This window comes from Falco naumanni, chromosome 1, assembly GCF_017639655.2.
Source record: "Falco naumanni isolate bFalNau1 chromosome 1, bFalNau1.pat, whole genome shotgun sequence".
Taxonomy (NCBI): domain Eukaryota; kingdom Metazoa; phylum Chordata; class Aves; order Falconiformes; family Falconidae; genus Falco; species Falco naumanni.
The window spans coordinates 69,016,971-69,034,721 of NC_054054.1; the positions used below are offsets into that span (position 1 = coordinate 69,016,971).

The window sequence follows — 17,751 nt, forward strand, 5'->3', positions numbered from 1 at the left end:
TATTTGTTTCTTTGTGTGTTATTAATACCTTTAAATTTCCAGCCTTTAAATTTGGGTGACTTAATGTGGTAAGGTGTATGACATCAAAAGGAACTGGGTCCACACTTCCTGTGTGCTGTGTAGGGTGTCAGACCTGGGGCTGTTTTACCTGAAGATACACAGAAGGCTTCCAACGTGTGCAGATGAAGTCTGCCAAGCAGTGACATAACTGTCAAGGAACCCAGAGAAAAATCCAATCAACCTGCAACTTCTCGGCCCTCTTATATCCAAAGCTCAAATATGACTTGTATTTGCTCTCGGTTATGTCAGTGCTCACTGGAACCAGGCTTCAGGTCTGCAGTGTTTGTACAGGCACTTATTTTTTCTCCTGTCTGTACCTACACAACTTTAATTTCAGGAGAGCAAGTGGTGTGCAGCTCTGTATTTTTGCATCAATAACCAGCAGATTTCCAGCCACTAAATAAAATAACAGTCTACCATGCTTTAAGCCCTGAAAGATCCTAGATACATTCCAGTTTATAGAGGTACCACATTCCTGAATGCAGCACATTACAAATGCTACAATACATACAGCATTGAAGAGAGGAAGTATTCAGATTTTTTAAAACCTTTCCTTTCCAGGTGCAGATTTTTGCCCCTTTTGTCCCCTCATGCAGAAAGGACAGAGATTCAAAAATCTCCAACTTCACAGTATTTTGTGACAGTTGATATTGGAAAGTTACAAGCATTGGGGTTAATTACCGAGTCTGGGGCTCACAGACCCAAACCACATATCATCTTTGTAACCATATACTTTGCACCCTTTCCTTATACACACTATTCAGAACTTTAATAAACCATCTACAGCAATTCCACTTTTCTAAACAATCACATTGCCAAAACCAGCCATGCTGGCTTGTGAGACAACTTTTACAGCATTATTCTGACGTTACATATGCAACAGCTTGCCATCATGAAATATATTGGAGCATGTCCTCAGATTCAGCTTGTTTGGAACGTTTTAAAATATAAAAAGCATCTGTTCAGGCTTGAAGTCCACAAGCTATCATGATTATCAAACCCAAGAAAGTATAGTATTTCTAATTAGTATTGCAGTTTCTTAAACTTGTGTTTTTAAGAAATGCTTTTCGCAATTGAGAGTATTGCCTCTAAAGTGTAGTTATATGAAGAGACGACAGGAAAGATTCATAATCAGAATTAAATATAAAAAATATCGAGTTGTTAGCTATTGGGTATTTTAAGAGAAGTCCTCAACATGTGTTGAATCCATAGAAACAAACACCCTGCAAAACAAGAAAATGAAGGAACTGAGTACTAAATATGTCCTGAATACACATGGATATCCATGTTATTGAGTAGAAAGTTGTCATTTTCACATAACCTTGAGTTGAAACTTTATACGTTCTGTATTTCTGACACTTGATGAAACATCTCCTAAGGATTAGAGTGCATAACAGTAGCAGTGTGACCAGTGTATCAGTGTAGCTTCTGTGGTTATTACTATTACAACCATTATACCCTTTTCAGGCATCATAGGAATATTTTTTGAAAGTATATCTTAAGTCATTTGCATCCCTATGCAGTATTTTACATATGATAAAAATACCTTTTTTTTTAATGCAATCAATGCCATTATTGCCCTACAGAAATCTGTTCCCTTCAGCTAAATCAATCCCACTACACATCTCCAAAAGAGGTACTATTTAGATAGGAAAACTGAGAAATTGTGCAGCTTCTCAGAATGAGGAAACACAATTAGCAGCCAGATCTGGGTTTACTGAGCTTCTAGATACATTCACCATTCACAGGACTTTTGCCCTAGGGGCAAAATGTTTTTACACACATGGATGAATTCTGAGGCTAATCACAAGAAGGTGAATGAGTATGGCATCCCAACTCATCTTGTCACAACAGAAGATATATGGGGACAGCCACCGAGTTCATCTAGCTAAGTATGTGTAAGTGAAAAAGTATTCTTTCTTAAGTCTGTATTTCCATATGCCTTTGAAATCAACAGTTTACGTCTCATTTTTCCACTTTTAAAAAAATATTATTTACAGATGTATATAGTCTTACTTGCAATATCTTTATTTCTTTGGATATTTTGCATATTTCACGTGAAGCAGTAAACAGACACAAAACACATCAGCCTTGCAGCATAGTTCTATGGTGAAACCTGTGCATTAGTGACTTTTGTCCAACCTTTATACTAAAGAAAACATATCCTGGCAACACGGGTGAAAACGAAACAGTTTAAATGTTTACTTTAAGTAATCTACTCAAGAGACAGTACAGCACAATACGGTGAATTAAAAAAATTCCTTGCATACTAAAAAAAAACCCTGATACGGTGGCATGGGGAAAATCATTAGTTAAATTGGAGAAAGCGGGGATTAGTAAGACAATTAAGAAACTGGCAGCCTGTTACAGCAAGTGTGACATGCCCTATTTTTCCATGCATCCCCCCAGCATTTTGAAAAGCCATGTCACATCAAACCATACTAACAGGAAACTAGAAGAGGCTTTGTTCCTGTGACTTGTTACAGTGGTCTGTTCTCAGTGCACTGAGAAGCAGAGCACTTGGAAGAGTATCATTCCTGCCAAGAAATGCAATAGTTACACAGCAGAGACTTACTAGATCAGCATGTCAAAGATACTGGTTTCTAATTCAAAGTTGTCTATTACTTGCAGAGGATGAAGGAAAAGGATATCTTGTGGATCTTGGCGATTCAGTGGGAGAATAGAGAGAAGAAAAAAAGAAGTCTGGCTGATGTTCTTACTGTGCTGGCAGTTCTGCTCAATCACCTTTTAAACACAAGGCAGGTCTTCGATCTGTCTCTGCCAGCAATATTTGCCCTGAACCCATACTCTGCAGTAAGTACAGTGGGAACCAGAGGAGCTGGTTCCACAACGGTACAGACATCGTCCAAAAGCTGGTGCAATTGGCAGCATTAGTCTGCAGCTATATCCCACCTCCTTTCCCCTTGACAATGCCATAACCTACACAGCCACCTATACTGCAAAGAGAAACACGATACCATAGATTGCTGATAATTGCTTACTTTTGTTCAAAAAAACTAAGGATTGGATTAAACAAAGGAAAAAATAATTGTGTTTTTAAGGAAACACTAGCATATTTTATGTGTGTATTCCTTTAGTACTAGCACAGAAGATTTTATTGTGAATGCAGTCCAAAGGACTAGAGCACCACTCCATCTGTCCTGTCTCACAGCAGTGCTATGCCTGGTGCTTCTTAGAAATTAAACATCTAACAGAACTGAGAACAAACTAACTACGCGGACTGCCTACCTTCCTGGATTTCTCATGTTGTTGGGAAGGCTAAGAACCCACCTCTGTGTGTGGCAATCCATAAAATGGCTTCACTGGGTTTTCTCTAAGTAAGAGCAATTCATCAAAGCACATCTTCAATTACTTATTATGGCATCATCTTGGGCTAAAATGAGAGCCCGCATCAGGAAAGATGTAAGGGATGGGAAGGCGTGGGAACTGAAAGATGACACATGGTAAGGGATGCCATGTGTCTAAAGAGAAACTATGCTATTAGTTTACAAGATCTAGCCTGTTTGGTATACCCGAGTAAGCATCATAGAGAGCTTGTTTTGGATGCATGCAAACCAAACAGGTCATCACGGGGACTGAAACAGAACAGCAGCCAACACAGTAATGTGACTAAGATGCTCAGCTCTACTTAACTCCGTAGATACACACAAGCCCAATGCTTACTTGCAAATGATTTTAGCCTTAGTTTTTCAAGGACAACTAAAGAAGCTGGATACCCAAATGCTGCTTATTTTCAGTTAGATTAGGGGCCTTACTTCCTTAGATTGACAGTTTCTCACTAGACTTGCTTGGTATTTCTATGGGAGCAGTGTACAAGGCTTCCATTATCAGTTACAGGAAGCCTTTCTGCCTGCCAGTCTGGCATCGGCTCAGTTTTGGTTTTCTCTTTGCCATTTCAAAAACAGAGTTATATAAAAACAAGAGGAAAAAAGCTTACCCACTGGCAGTGAGCTGTGCTAAAAAGCATCCAAGGCAAAACTGTTGTACTCTGTACTTGTTCTTTGCAAATTCACACTCTGACAGTAGATTTTAAGATCTCAAACAAAGCCCCAATTCAACTTAAAAGCTAGTGAAAACAAAGGTGTTGATTAGAAAAAGAATCATATAAGGGACAGTATAATAACACTTTCAGTTTAACTTCTACCTTTCCACTACTGCTGTTCAAATTCATTAAGGTTCTATGCTGACTGCATTTTTACATATAATATAAAAAAACATTTCTTGTGACAGTGGAGAGACAAATGCTTTATACATGTCTTATTTCAGGAGATGCTTGAAGACTCCTGTAATTATTCTGATTTTCTAATGCTTTCACCCATTTCTGACCTGATATTTTATTTCAGCAGAGGACTCCAGAGCAAGGGGACACCAGCTGTTGCACAGCACCTGTGGAGCAGGCTGATACTGCCACCTTGGGGAGAACTCTCTCCATGTACTTTGAGGAGTCTTAGCAAGTGTCAGATAAATCAGTTTGATTTTTTCCATCTTATCCTCCCAGGAAGACAACTTCTTAAAATCCTCTGCCCATACTGTTGTAAGACCTTCCAGATGTGTCCCACCTCAGCCTGTATTACATTCGTAACAATACTGGAAAGCAATGAGGTTTTTAGCAGGGAAGTTTGGTTAGCCAAGTTTTAGATATCATTTAAACAGTGCCTCATTTACATTGCTCTTAATTTTACAGCCATCTTGCCAGCATAAAGCTCTGCTCTGCACCCACCTGGGCAAGCTGTATTTTGCATACAACATTCCTCTGTTTCTGGGATTCTAGTTTTCTTGGTAGTCTAAATCCTTGTCCATGCACAGCTTGCTTAACCTCCTTGGCAGGCTGATGGCTCAGGGGGATGTGACTGCTAGGACATATACTGCCTCAGATGTCATGAGAGGGATTACTGCGCATAGGAACAATCTGATGAAAAGTACAAAGCTAGACTGTGACAATTCAACCAAAGTCAATACTTCTAGGCAAATTAAAGGAAGAACGTGGATTTTATCTTCATGATACTCATAGTTTTATGAGACTGACCTACCCTTTTGCTTTGCAAGTGTCATCCCAATCCGGTCTTATTTGAGTCTGTACCCAGTAGCAAACGAAGGGACCTTGCTAACACTTTATATATAAATATGCCTTGAGACACAAAGGTTGTGCATGGCACTGAGCCGCTAGGCTTTCCACAGTGCCTCAGCTACACATACAAGAAAAGATTTAATGTCTCACCTCTCACCACAATAGGCAGGCTTGAGAGCAGGGAGCTGTCTGAAAGCAAGTAATTTGTCTACGTGCTCTTAAAAACAGAGTGCAATGAAATTATTACACGGCCACCTACAGCCAAGTGACACAAACTATGAACTCATTCGTGATGAATAATATGAACTTAAGTGAGGAAGCTGTGAATGCACCATTAGCTCCTACCTTCTGCCAAAGCACTGGCTGCACTTCTGGCACCACAGCAGGAGACAGACTTCTAGAGGCACTGAAATCTCAACTCCACTGCTGTGGCACATGGGAACAGCCTTGGTAGTGTGGTAAAACAGTACTTACAGGCTCCCTCAGAGAGCTATGTTTTGGATGACAACGTCCCCAGCAGGATTGTGCTCTGGAAAGCACCTTTTTTTCCTCCCAATAGACAGCCTACATACCAGATTCTTGTTCTCACTGTAATGACTCATATCTTAATACCCTTGGAGCAAACATGTGTGTCCACCCACCGGGGATTTACAGTCAGATGTGGCTTATCTAAACCTTTCCTTGTGAACAGACAAGAAGGGCTCACTCCACTCTTTCATTCCACTACTAAAAACTAGTCATTAAAGCACAAATTTATATTTATTTTCCACTAAGGTATAAGAGTTCAAATCAGTTACTTTCCCACTTGTGGGCAACTGTCTAAAAAGTGACAGGTCTTTTCTGGACAATCTCTTTATCCCTGGTTTTAATACTACTGTAACATGGCAAAGAATTACGCTTGCAAGAGAAATGTATCAAGCTATCAAGCCAACAGCTAATGCACATGACTCAGTGGTGCAAGCCTTCAGTTTGCCTCCTGATTCACAAATAATTTCTACATTTTAATCCATTTTTTCATCACCTAAATCCATCTTTGTCGGGCAAACTGCTTTACATCTGTATATGGTATATACTGTGCTTTAAAAATATTGCAATTATTAATTCATTGCAGTAATAAGAGAAAATGCATATGCTCTTCACATGCATATATGAACACACATTCAAGAACACGCAACAAAGTAATCCCAGTACCTCCATTATCACTCTCACACTTAACTGCTGGTAGAACTCAAGTCACTTTCAAAAATACCAACTTCATGCAATCACTAAAGTGATTGCAAAAACTGTACCTGAACTAAGCTGCAAAAATTCAACAGTGCCAATTACTGACCAAACATATCAAATTGAATGAGGATCTATCAGTAACAGATTAACGTGTACATAACAGTGTCAGTGTGGTACGTTGCTGCTGTTAGTTCCAAAGTTCACATACGAATGTATTTTTACACTACATGTGATTTATGAATAAATTCTGAATGAGAGTGGAATTTAAGGGAAAATAAGTGACATAATATGAAATTAATCTAAGTCTTTATGCATAACTACTTACAGGAAAAAAACAAAACAAATCCTTGATCATGATCTAAGAGGAATGCACAAATGTGTGCCTACCGTGTCATATTACTATGCTACAGAGAAAGAATACAATGCACATCTAGACAATGAATAACTGATGACAACCATTTCATAAGGTGTCTTTTTAAAAAGGTATTCTTTTTTTTTTAAAAAAAAGGCAATTAATCATTGAAAAATCCACAAAAACCTCACTGTGAATTCAGTTTGGAACATCATCGTGTACAGCATTAGAGCATTTAACGTTGCCTGTAACAAAATCAGCATGTTGATAGCTCTTGCATATCTGGCCTTGTACTGAAGTTATTTCAAGATTGATTTGGGCATGGATTTAATATGAGGGAGAAAGCTTGAACTACACGTGCAAGAATCTAAACCCAGTAATCACAGGAAATCCCATTCTACAATTGTCTATGATCTCTCTGAGTACCAACATAGTATCTTTCTTAAAAAAAGAAAAAAAAAAACATCTTCCTGAAGTTTAGGTGTCACTGATAAATTAAAATCAACTACTTACCTGGCAATACAGTTTTCCATCTGAAACACCTCTGATTTTATTTAATCAGCCAGTATTCCTGTTGGACAATTAACATGCACCAAACCCCCTTAAAATACTGGACTATAGAAAAGCACAAAGAAAATGAGAGAGCTCAGAACACATCTTTCATCAGCTGCTGCTAATCTGTTCTCTGCTGTGAAGAAGTGTTCCTTTAAGAGCTACTTCTCCCTATCCATTTTTTTCCCTGAAACATGGTCACTTAACAGCAGCACATATTTTCCACCATTCTCTTCTTCCTTAGTTTTCCTCCTTTTCATAACCTACTCTCCTTGCACGTCAATATTGTCTTGCACTGTTGTTTCCCAACTCCTCCCTTCTGTGTTGCCTGTCCTTAGTTTTATCTGCTTTACTTGTTTCTATAACTCTTCTCACACCTGATTCTTTCCCAGCTCCTCAGTTGTGCCAGTGTAGGAGCACAGCCTGTTACGTTGCTCTTGTAGCTGTGACACCTTCCATGGGGTCTTGTTATTTCTAAGCAGCAGACTGGGAAGGACAGCAAAGATCTGTCCTCGGATCAGAGGTGTATGTGCTGTACTGAATGTGTCTACACCACACCTCCTCTTAAAACATTTTAGGCAGGGAAGGACACTCAAAAGACATCAAATTTGTAAATTTTTGCTGGATTTTTAAAGTTACCTGAAACTGTTCATGATATTTGTTCTTCGCTTTGTCCAGAAACCTGTCACTAAAGCATAGACAATGACAGACAGCAATGAGATGACCACCAACTTTGATGTCTTTGGAAGAACTCAAGACTGGCAAAAGCGCTACTGGGAACAGCCTGCTGGGCAGCTCAGACTTTTGAGAGTCATTGCTCCCAAAGCTCTGTGACTACATGCTGCAGCCATGGACACAGCTGCTGCATTTTGGGAATTATATTATGAAATGGCTATAAGAGTTCTCCACATCTGAGCACCTGACACTCCAAGCTACCCTCACAGCAGTCTGAGCAAAGGGCAGGTGACAGACACCAGTGACATCAGCCTTGCTGCCCCACTTCAGGGAGGAAGCCCTGCATCTAGCTCTCTTGGTCCTGAGGGCTGATTTGCTTCTGTGTCTGGATGAAAGTGATCACACAATTCAGTTCATCCAGGTAACAAATAAATAAATAGAAGTCTCAGCCCTAATGGTAACTCTTGTCTTCAGGTGACCATAGCCATGCAAAAGTGAAATACAGAAATACAGATGAAAAATCGAACACTTTCCAGACTAAACCTGAGAAGAGAGGCAAGTACTGCTCTCTTTTGTACATGGGCTCGACACAAAGAAATTTAGAAACTAAATGTACCTATCAAGTAAGCTTTTTCTCGCAGGTGTAACAGTTAACACTGTATCATGACAGATACAGCTTGTTGAAGAGAAATGCTATTTAAAGCAAACTAAAGTCAGGTTACCACACTCTCCTGTGCTCTGTATAAGACCAAAGCAGAGGGTGATGGGTTCAAAATCACACAGAAAATCTGACTGATCTGGGAAGAGGATGCTCATCTCTCATCTGCATGTCACTACTGCTGTATCTCTTCAAGAGACAATAACTAGAAAGTTACTGTAAGTTTACTCATGCTAGAAGTTTTTTTTAGCCAAACTGACTTGAAGCAAATATTTTGAAGCTCCTGGGGGAAAAAGTACAGTTTACATATATTTGTTTTCAGTGTTACCCTTTTCCCTTATACCATTCTCTATCTCTTTATACTTCACAGTATTTAAGAGAAAAGACTATTTATTCAAACTATTTTTACTCTAAGCCAATGAAAAATCATCATGATTCTAGTTTGAGACTGTTTAGGACTAAGTCCATGTGGACATTAAAAGTATAAGAGATGCCACCATGCCTTTTCTCTTTAAACGGATCTTTTAAAACACCTACAGGAAATAAAGTATGTTTAAAAATAAGAAGAAAGCAACATTTACTTCTGTTTCGTGATTACAACTGGCTCTCAGCTTATATACTGGTTGGCTTTTTAGTTATTTTCCCCTTAAAAGACCAGATGCTGTGATTTCATCAGCCACAAACAAACAGGGCAGGACAGCTGCCTGGGTGCCAGGAATATGAACAGTAATGGTTGTATTTCACTGTGTCATTCCAAGAAGACATTAGCACAAAGAACACCTTTAGCAACCAGGACTTTTCCCAATGATCCTCTGCAAATCACAGACAACATATCAATGAAGATGGCTTATCAGTAGAGGACTACTAGCATTTAAATCTCTCTGGACTTTTTTTTATTTCAATAACGTAGCTTAATGAACAAAGCAGATAACTGATTTCAGAACTAACGTTAGCATCAACTTTGAGTCCTCTCTAAAAATGGATAACCCAACACTTCCTTAGGTAACTTATGCCAAAAATTATTAGAGATTTAATTCTTTTTCACCCTTCACGTCTAAAACAGATTAACCTTTTAGATTAATTAAGCAGGTTTTTCTAACTCCTGCTTATCTCGGAAGTAAAAAGATATACTTTAATGCAGTTTTATACACCTTGATATTTAGGTTAAAGAGTCAAGGTCATTGCAAAGTGGACTTTACAACTTCAGTGCAATCATGCTAACTCTTGTGTGTGACAAGAGGCCTACTTTGGTAATAATTTCATTTACATCTGTAAATGAAAGCTCGATCTCTTATTCTTATTAAAAATTTCTGTACTCTTTTATTGGCAAAAAAACAGCCTGTTTTCTCCATTTCCCTCCATCTGATGAATCACAGCAGTTAAAGATAAGCTCTCCAGACCATCACTTAGGTTGATGCATTTGATTTGTGTTTTTTCCTGAATTGCTGAGAATAGTTCAGTTTTATGGGATACAGCTGGAAATGCAGTTGGTATTACATAGAAATTCATCATTCATTTTTTCAACACACGGTGATTTGGTGATTTTAAAAAAAATCTTTTCAAAAAGCTGTAAAAAGTGTAGAAATACAGGTATGTGGAAACTACTGATGTAAACTAACGTGTGACACAGCTAAACAACCATTTTTCCTTATTTACACCGACATTTTTAAAATGGAAAAATTATATTAACATCCATAATAAGAGAACTGAGATCCGCTAGTACTGCACAACCATGTATTTCCACTGAAAGTGGTTGTCAGTTTCTTGGGAAAGTGAAAAACCCCAGAAATTTCAGCAACTCAGATAGCATGAACCGGTTTACTGCCAGGAAAAGAATATATAACTGGTCTGTTAATACATAAGTGTATGAGGTGGGAGTGGGGAAAACTAACAAGAAAAGATAACTATTTAAGATTTGTTTTTCATTACAGCAACTTCTGGATCCCACATGGAAGGATTTCACTGCAGCTCTACTTACTCATGCAGACAAGGCAGAAGAGACTGAATTCAGTGAGGAAACGTACTTGCACACTGCCTCAGGTACTCTGTTGTCACTTTTGTGATCAGTACAGCACAAATATATTTTCCTAGACAACCAGAAGAGCATAATTAAAGAGGAAAGAGCTATAGTCTTAAGAAAGCTCTTGAATTTTATAAGACATAATTATCATGTGCTTTTACTTAAACACAGCAAGGAATAAAATCAGTTTTCAGGTGCTCATTTGTCCGTTTTCTATGGTAACATTTAATAGAAATAAAAGAGTAGAAGCCATTGACTGGAAAAAATCCATACCAAATACCTTTGAACACACGGTTAGATATATCTCTTTAGATTACCAAACTACTTGCCTTTCATAGAGTACCTCACACGGCTGCATCCAGAATCCTAGCTTCAACCATAAAATCAGAACAAGCTAGTGCTCTAAATCACACTCCTAACACGTATGTAGTCACAAATGAGATTTTATGCTACACCAGATTGTATATTGCAGTTCATACAGAACACGCATCTGGAAGAAAAAAAAAAGTAAAAAAAAGGCTTGAGTTCAGACTGTAAAGGAGGCTCTTTGCTCAATTCTTCAAGCTTTCAGTTGTTTCTCTGAATTCCAAAGATTGAAAAGAGCTTTCCAGTATTAAAAACTAAGATTTATCTACTGTAAATGTATGTCCTTACCTTGATTCAAAATTAGTTAGAATTGAGATTTTGAACTTCAAGAATTTTGTTTAATAATGCATTACTGGATATGTAGTTTCCAAGGCAGATAAAATAGCTCCCATGTGCTTAACACTATTTGGCACATTTAAAAGAACTAATTGCTATTGCTTATTTCCAGATACATAAAAATTTAACAGCTTATAGGCACATACAAAACTGATTCAAAAAAGAAATCTGCTCATCTCATCTTTTGTGCCTGTTCCTTTTGGGTTTTTTTTTGTTATTGTCATTTTGTTTTCTCTGTTTATTGGATGACATTCAAAGCCTGCAAAAAAAAAAAATGGCTAAATTTTTTTCATTTCAGTGGTTAAAAAAGCACTTACTGTTTCAGTGGTTAGAAAGTAACTAGTTAATTAAATAATATATGTCAGAATATCTGAAGTATCTCTAAATAGTTACTTAAAAGGTTTATTGTAAATTTATCTAAAAAAAGTTACTTTCAGGTTATTAAAAGGCAGGAATTAAAATAAGTAATCTGAGGGTATTACCATAACAACCATGACTACTTGTACTACATTATTATGGAATAACTCTAATTGTAAAAACTGAAGAACCTATATCTGTTAAAACCAAAACAATTTTTGTATACAATATCATTGCATAAAAACACATTAATACAAAAAAAAAAACTTTTCATACCTGTTTGGGCATTGGAAATGTTTTTTTTTGGTAGTATTTGACTAGCTCTGGCAATCTATTTCCTATTCACTCTTAGTACTGTCTATCAGTTGGAAGGAAATACGTAGGTGGACTAGATGTAGAAGTATTTCAGCAAAGTGACAGCTTTAATCTTATTGACATTGTAACAGATTAACTGTGGGACATGAAAGTATGTCCATTTGTATATGTTAGAGCACAGGCCACAGTTTAATCTTCCCATTACTGTAGTCTGCAGACTACTGAGACAGCACAGCCAAGAACAAAGCTGCAGAGGCTTATAATATACCTGAGAACTGCTTGGAAGAAGAGGAGAAAAGCTACTAAAAGGTTACTAGAAGAATGATAATTGTGGTCTTCACTGACCAACTGCTAGTCCTACACCTCTTGAAGAGCAGCTAGCAGAGAAGGAACATGGCAGAATTTTTCCCTTGTTTAGATGTTCTTGCTCCACAGATCCTTTAAACTTTTAGCTGTCAAAAAATATGCTTGCCTTCCTGTTGCTCTATCATGCAAAAGCCTTGGCAATTAAGTCTTGAGCACTGAGTGGCGAACTGACAAAATTTAACCTCAAAGATAATAAGCATGGTGAATGAGTGAATTGTGAAAACGTTGGAGGCACAACACATTCTGTACTTCTGGAAGAGGTGTCAAACAAAAAGGGTATTAGCCATGCATTTCAGAGGGGTAATATACTCATGTTTTTTTATTGTGCTTGCATTACTTTCCATTTCAACATCTGAAAAAGCTTCTAATAACAATTTATTTATTTAATTCCGCTGTTTGCCATGGTCTCTGCCCTGCAGACTCCTTTCCCTTTCACTTCAAATGGAACTCCTTTGTATGTAGCAACACATTGGTCATTGGTATGAAGATCAGGTTGGATTTGCTCCCAAATCTTCTTCTTGGGATTAAGTTCCTTCTCAGGATCTCCTGTTTCAAAACAAAGAATAATCTAATAGCACGCAACACAGAAGGCAGAGCAAGAGCTCTCTGTATGCACACACATGTAACAGACCACATAGCATCACTGCACACATTTTTAAGGGGAGGGGGAAACATTACCTGCAATTCTCAAAATTAAAACTTTAATTAGAATTAGGATTGTCTAGGAAACATCTCCAGAACCTCTCTCAAAATCTTGATTATTCAGGGGGAAAAAAGGTTGTAAGTAACAGAGCACAAATACTGGCAAAAGGAAGAAACCAAACCATTTCTGGCTGTTGTTTTACAAGATTTACTAGACACCAAAAGGATTCCTAAAAATTAAGTAGATGTAGAACACAGAAATACACTACTCACCAAGACACAGGTTCATCAGCATGTTAAATTTAGGAATTAATGATTTTTTAATAAGCAATTAATAGTAAGTGCATTTGGCAGGTGCCCCTACAGTTGAGGAATACTGTACTTAAGACAAGAATAGTCCAAAATTAGGATACTGACATATAATTTTAGCCTCAAGTTTTAACACTGTTCTGCTGTTCTTTGTACTATTTGATGACAAGCTCTGGTGCCTAAAATAACAGAAGCATCAAGGGTCAGCTTACAGTTTAGCAATTATGTCCCCAGTCTCTGTAAATCTCAGTTCCCTGTTTCCATGTATACATCAGGATAAGCTACCTACGCCTAGAGGTATTGACATTCTAACTACATTAGCAAATCTGACTATTTTAGGGATCTCTAATGATGACAAAATGCAGGTTTCTTCTACTAATGTTCTGAAATACTGTTAACAAATTACATTGAATAGTGAAGTATTTCAGAGTCATATTTTCTCCTATTTTTAAATAAGCATGGAATGCAAAATATAGGAACAAAACAACTAAGCTAAATAAGCTCTCTTGCTGTAAAGATACTGAATAAACTGATGTCTGCTGACATAATCTAGAAAAAGCAAGACAACCAATTCACTGTAAAATAATTTTCTGTTCAAAAGTCAAGTAAATTTCATATCTTAATTCTAATACAATGCAGATTCTCTTAAGAGAAAAGTGATTTTATTAAAGAAGTTATTTAATCATAATGTTGTTGGGTGCTCTTGACTACTTGTGTGTAATATAGGCAGGACTAATAGAAAAAAACACCAGATTTGTTTTAAATACCATTAGAGCACATTTAAATGCCAAAAGGGAGCCAATGCTATTTCATTGTCGATATACTCTCTCTAGATGCAATTTTACTTGCTTGGAGTGCCACATTGGCACCATTCTGCAAAAACTATTAAAATCTTAAGCTCCAGAACAAGCAATAATCAAAAAACAAATCCTAGTAAACATATCCTCCCTGAGGTCCTCTCAGAGGCACCAGAAGTTCCTAAAAAAAAAAATAAAAAAAATAATTCTCCAAGTGAGCAGAACATCAAGTACTCTCATCTTCCACTACTCAGTGTCCCCAAAGGTTCAGGAAGGAAAACTGTAAGGCTATACGGATTTTAACGTATGTGTTTTTAGTAGCTAGTTGAAATTCATTATTGCTTGGTGTATTCCTGACTGGCTGACCACCATGCAGTTAAATAACTTTCTCTCATTCCAGCCCGGCTTATTGTTTTTCTCCTTTAAATGTTTTCAATGATTCAGTCTACCCACATTCTCAATGTTCTCAAGAGTAAGTTACTTGTGCCTGTAGATAGACCTAACTTCTGCAGCTTCTACAACTGTGTAAGAGAAGCAGACTAGGCCCGATTTGCCAGAGCAAGATTCAATAATGCAGTCAAGTTATTTCACAACCACAGTGCACTTAATATTGAAAAGAAAAATCAGTAATACCGTTAATAGATTAAACATTTAGAGCTAATTGCACATTTACACGAAAACAAAAATCCTGCTCAATGTTCACATTTGTGAACAAAGACAAATTTGGATTTAGACCAAAGTGAGTGCATACGAACTAATAAAATCATTAAATAGAATGTAAAATGATCCATTGTGCATTTCCTTTCCCCTCCTCAAATATAAAAAGCAAGTGATTTTTTTCAGTAAGAAAAACCCCCTGACTTTTATTATAAAAAACACACTTTGGATGTTAATAAATTTCTTTGGAATCCTGCATCAAGCTCCCTTGGGATCTGTGGTGAGCTCATATTAGATTAACACAGGCACCAATTTTAAATACTACCAGAGCTTTAGGCTGTGCATTTTCCTATGACTTCTCCTCATTGAATTCTTTCTTCCCAGAAAATATTCTTTAGAAGGATTTCTATAAATAAAATAAATATAAACTTGTAATGGTTTAATGAGCTTCCCACTCTCTTTACATAAAAAGAAGCAAATAAGAGGTCCCAAATTTTGTTAATTGTCATTCAGTCTACCAGTTTCAATAAAGAAATCATCATAATAAGCAAGAAACCTCTCTACTTTGTAACAGCTTAGTAACTAATGAAAAAATATATCTCAGTGTAAGAAGGGGGAAAAAAAAGATGCAGTGACATATAATCTTAAAAGAAGTTAGTACCACTTAGCCCACTGCAACTATGTAACTATGCAAATGAAGGAAAGCACCCATATACCAAAGCTTTGATTAAAGAAACCTGTTAAATACAGGCTAACCACTGTACTCCAGTTGTAGCACTTTTTTTAAATGGATAGTTATTAACTGAACTGCCAGGGATTCTTGGACCAGAATAATTATTTAATTATGTAACTTAAATAACCGATTTGTTACTGTGGTATTTCTGCATAGCAAAGTTTTGTCAGTGTCAAATATATTGCAATTAGAAAGAAAATTTCACAGTTGGCTGTGAAAACTCCAACAATTATTGCTGTCTTATGGCAATTACTATATATGAGGGATAGCATATGAGAGTATATAGTATATGAAGGTATAGACATGCAATGGAGAGATTTTTTATGGCTTATAAATCAGACCCTTTCAACGGAAAATTAGAAAGTTTGTAAAGTTCTTAATACAAAAACTTCCCAACAGATTTTGAAGATTCAAGTACTGGAGTATAAAACAGTATTAAAGTTCCCCTAAGGGCAATGACACCAAATAACCAAACAAAAAATAACACTCTTCCAGACAAACAGCATTCCTTATCAAATCACTCCTCTGTAACACTCAAGATGGTTCTAGGGAAACTCTCATGTTTCTGCAGGAAAAAAATAAAAATGTTCAATTGCTTTGAATCAAGATACCATTTGTTTACTTTGACTAAAATGACCAAGGAAAATTAGCCTGCATCTCATGAATATTTCATATGGTGGAAAGAGAAGGCTTAAAAATAACTTGATTCCAAGCTGCCTGATAAACAGCTGTGTGCATTTTAGAGTTGCTTTATTGTTGCTTCTGTTGCTTCATAGGCTTTCATACTTCAAACTAAAATAAGACCCAGCTGTCCTTTCTATTTTGATTTCAAGGACTCATACTGAATCTTTATGCTTTAAAACTACTCTTTAAAAGAGAATAAAATTAGATCAGAATATAAATGCTTACAATTAAGCACTGAAATTAAATAACAACTGACATAGCAAGGATTCTATCCTCCTGATAACAGTATCAGTCAAGTGCCACATTGCCTTTGAGTAAACAGCAGCTAAGAAGCACCTAAGACTTGAACAGAAAAACAGATAAGTAGAAGATACAGATTTACAACACCATTAAAAATTGGGAAACAGTTTTCTAGTCTCCCAATGAATTTCCCTCCCTCGGGAGGAAAAAAAAAAAAAAGAAAAGAAAAAAAAACACCAAACCAAACACCCCACCCCCCAAACATGAAAAAGGAACTAGGTGAGGAGGGGAGTCAGGCAACCAAACCCACCAGAAGTTGGTAAGTGGCAACAATCTCTAGCTAAAAGAGATTTTAAAAACCCCAAAAATCTGAAGGACACAAAAAACCCTACATATGAACAGTATTAATATCTTTGCTTACAAAGACAACACGCAAAAGACAAGTATGCAACAAACTGTTACAGAAGCAGATGTCAAAAGGATTTTTTAAGTTCCATCCATCAATGCTTTTCTTGCTTTCTCCTACTCACTTCAAAATAACAAAATCACAAGTCTTAAAATTGTTTAAGTTTTACGTAACTGGGAGATGCATCACTCACTTTGCACTATTAAGCATTACGTATATTTTCAAAGTGAATTATTAGCTTTAATCTCATACCTACCGATTTTTCTGAGCAGCTATTTATGAAACATTAGGAAACAGCAGTCATTTCAGACTACAGTCTATAGCCCTGGATATATAGGGCTTTCCAAAGGGACTGTAAGAGCCTTCATTTGGCACTTGACAGAGCTCCACGTCAAGAATGAAACTGACAAAAGTTTGCATGTAAGTATACAAAACCTTGTCTCTCAAACTGCAGGTCATAACTTTAGAACTAGTACAACTTTCACATCACCTTTAGCTTATTCTGACTTTTAAGAATCAAAACGTCAACAGTCTACCTGTATACCTTAACAGCTGGGAATAATTTTAAAACCAATATTCCTATATCTGATTTGCTCTAGGAAAACCTTTTTGCTGTAAAAACCCTGGAGTCAAATAGTTTAGTTACTTTCAGAAAACTTACATCATTAGCCATGGGCAAGAACTAGATATTCTGGCTAAAACAGAGATTAGCACTACTACTCTCACATTGTTTTCAAATACCAGGTATATGAAGTTAATTGAGATGTAAGTTTGGAGTAAGGTTGCGTCAGACAAAAAATAAACAAAAAAGACCTCCCCCACTTCTCATAAAACCCAGATGAACAGACTTACACACTGGAAGGGTTTACTCTACAGCTTGATGCTAGCTGTTGCACATTCAATTCTACAGCAA

The 17,751-nt window shown here is 36.9% G+C and overlaps 2 protein-coding genes across 4 annotated transcripts in view; one reads left to right on the forward strand and one right to left on the reverse strand.

Annotated features, from left to right (window-relative positions):
- Positions 1-683: 683 nt before the first annotated feature.
- Positions 684-12,552, forward strand: GIMD1 (GIMAP family P-loop NTPase domain containing 1). The gene is given in 6 exon segments (XM_040598246.1): positions 684-8,033; positions 8,035-8,079; positions 8,081-8,175; positions 8,177-8,252; positions 8,254-8,373; positions 10,542-12,552. Coding segments are annotated over 6 exon segments (660 nt in total). The 5' UTR covers positions 684-7,979; the 3' UTR covers positions 10,812-12,552.
- A 108-nt stretch (positions 12,553-12,660) lies between these two features.
- Positions 12,661-17,751, reverse strand: part of AIMP1 (aminoacyl tRNA synthetase complex interacting multifunctional protein 1) — a 39,340-nt gene continuing 34,249 nt past the window's right edge. For all 3 annotated transcript variants that reach the window (XM_040598222.1, XM_040598211.1, XM_040598231.1), the window contains exon 7: positions 12,661-12,916. In XM_040598222.1, the coding sequence (XP_040454156.1) occupies positions 12,750-12,916 (167 nt within the window). In that variant the 3' untranslated portion in view covers positions 12,661-12,749. The remainder of the gene's footprint in view (positions 12,917-17,751) is intronic.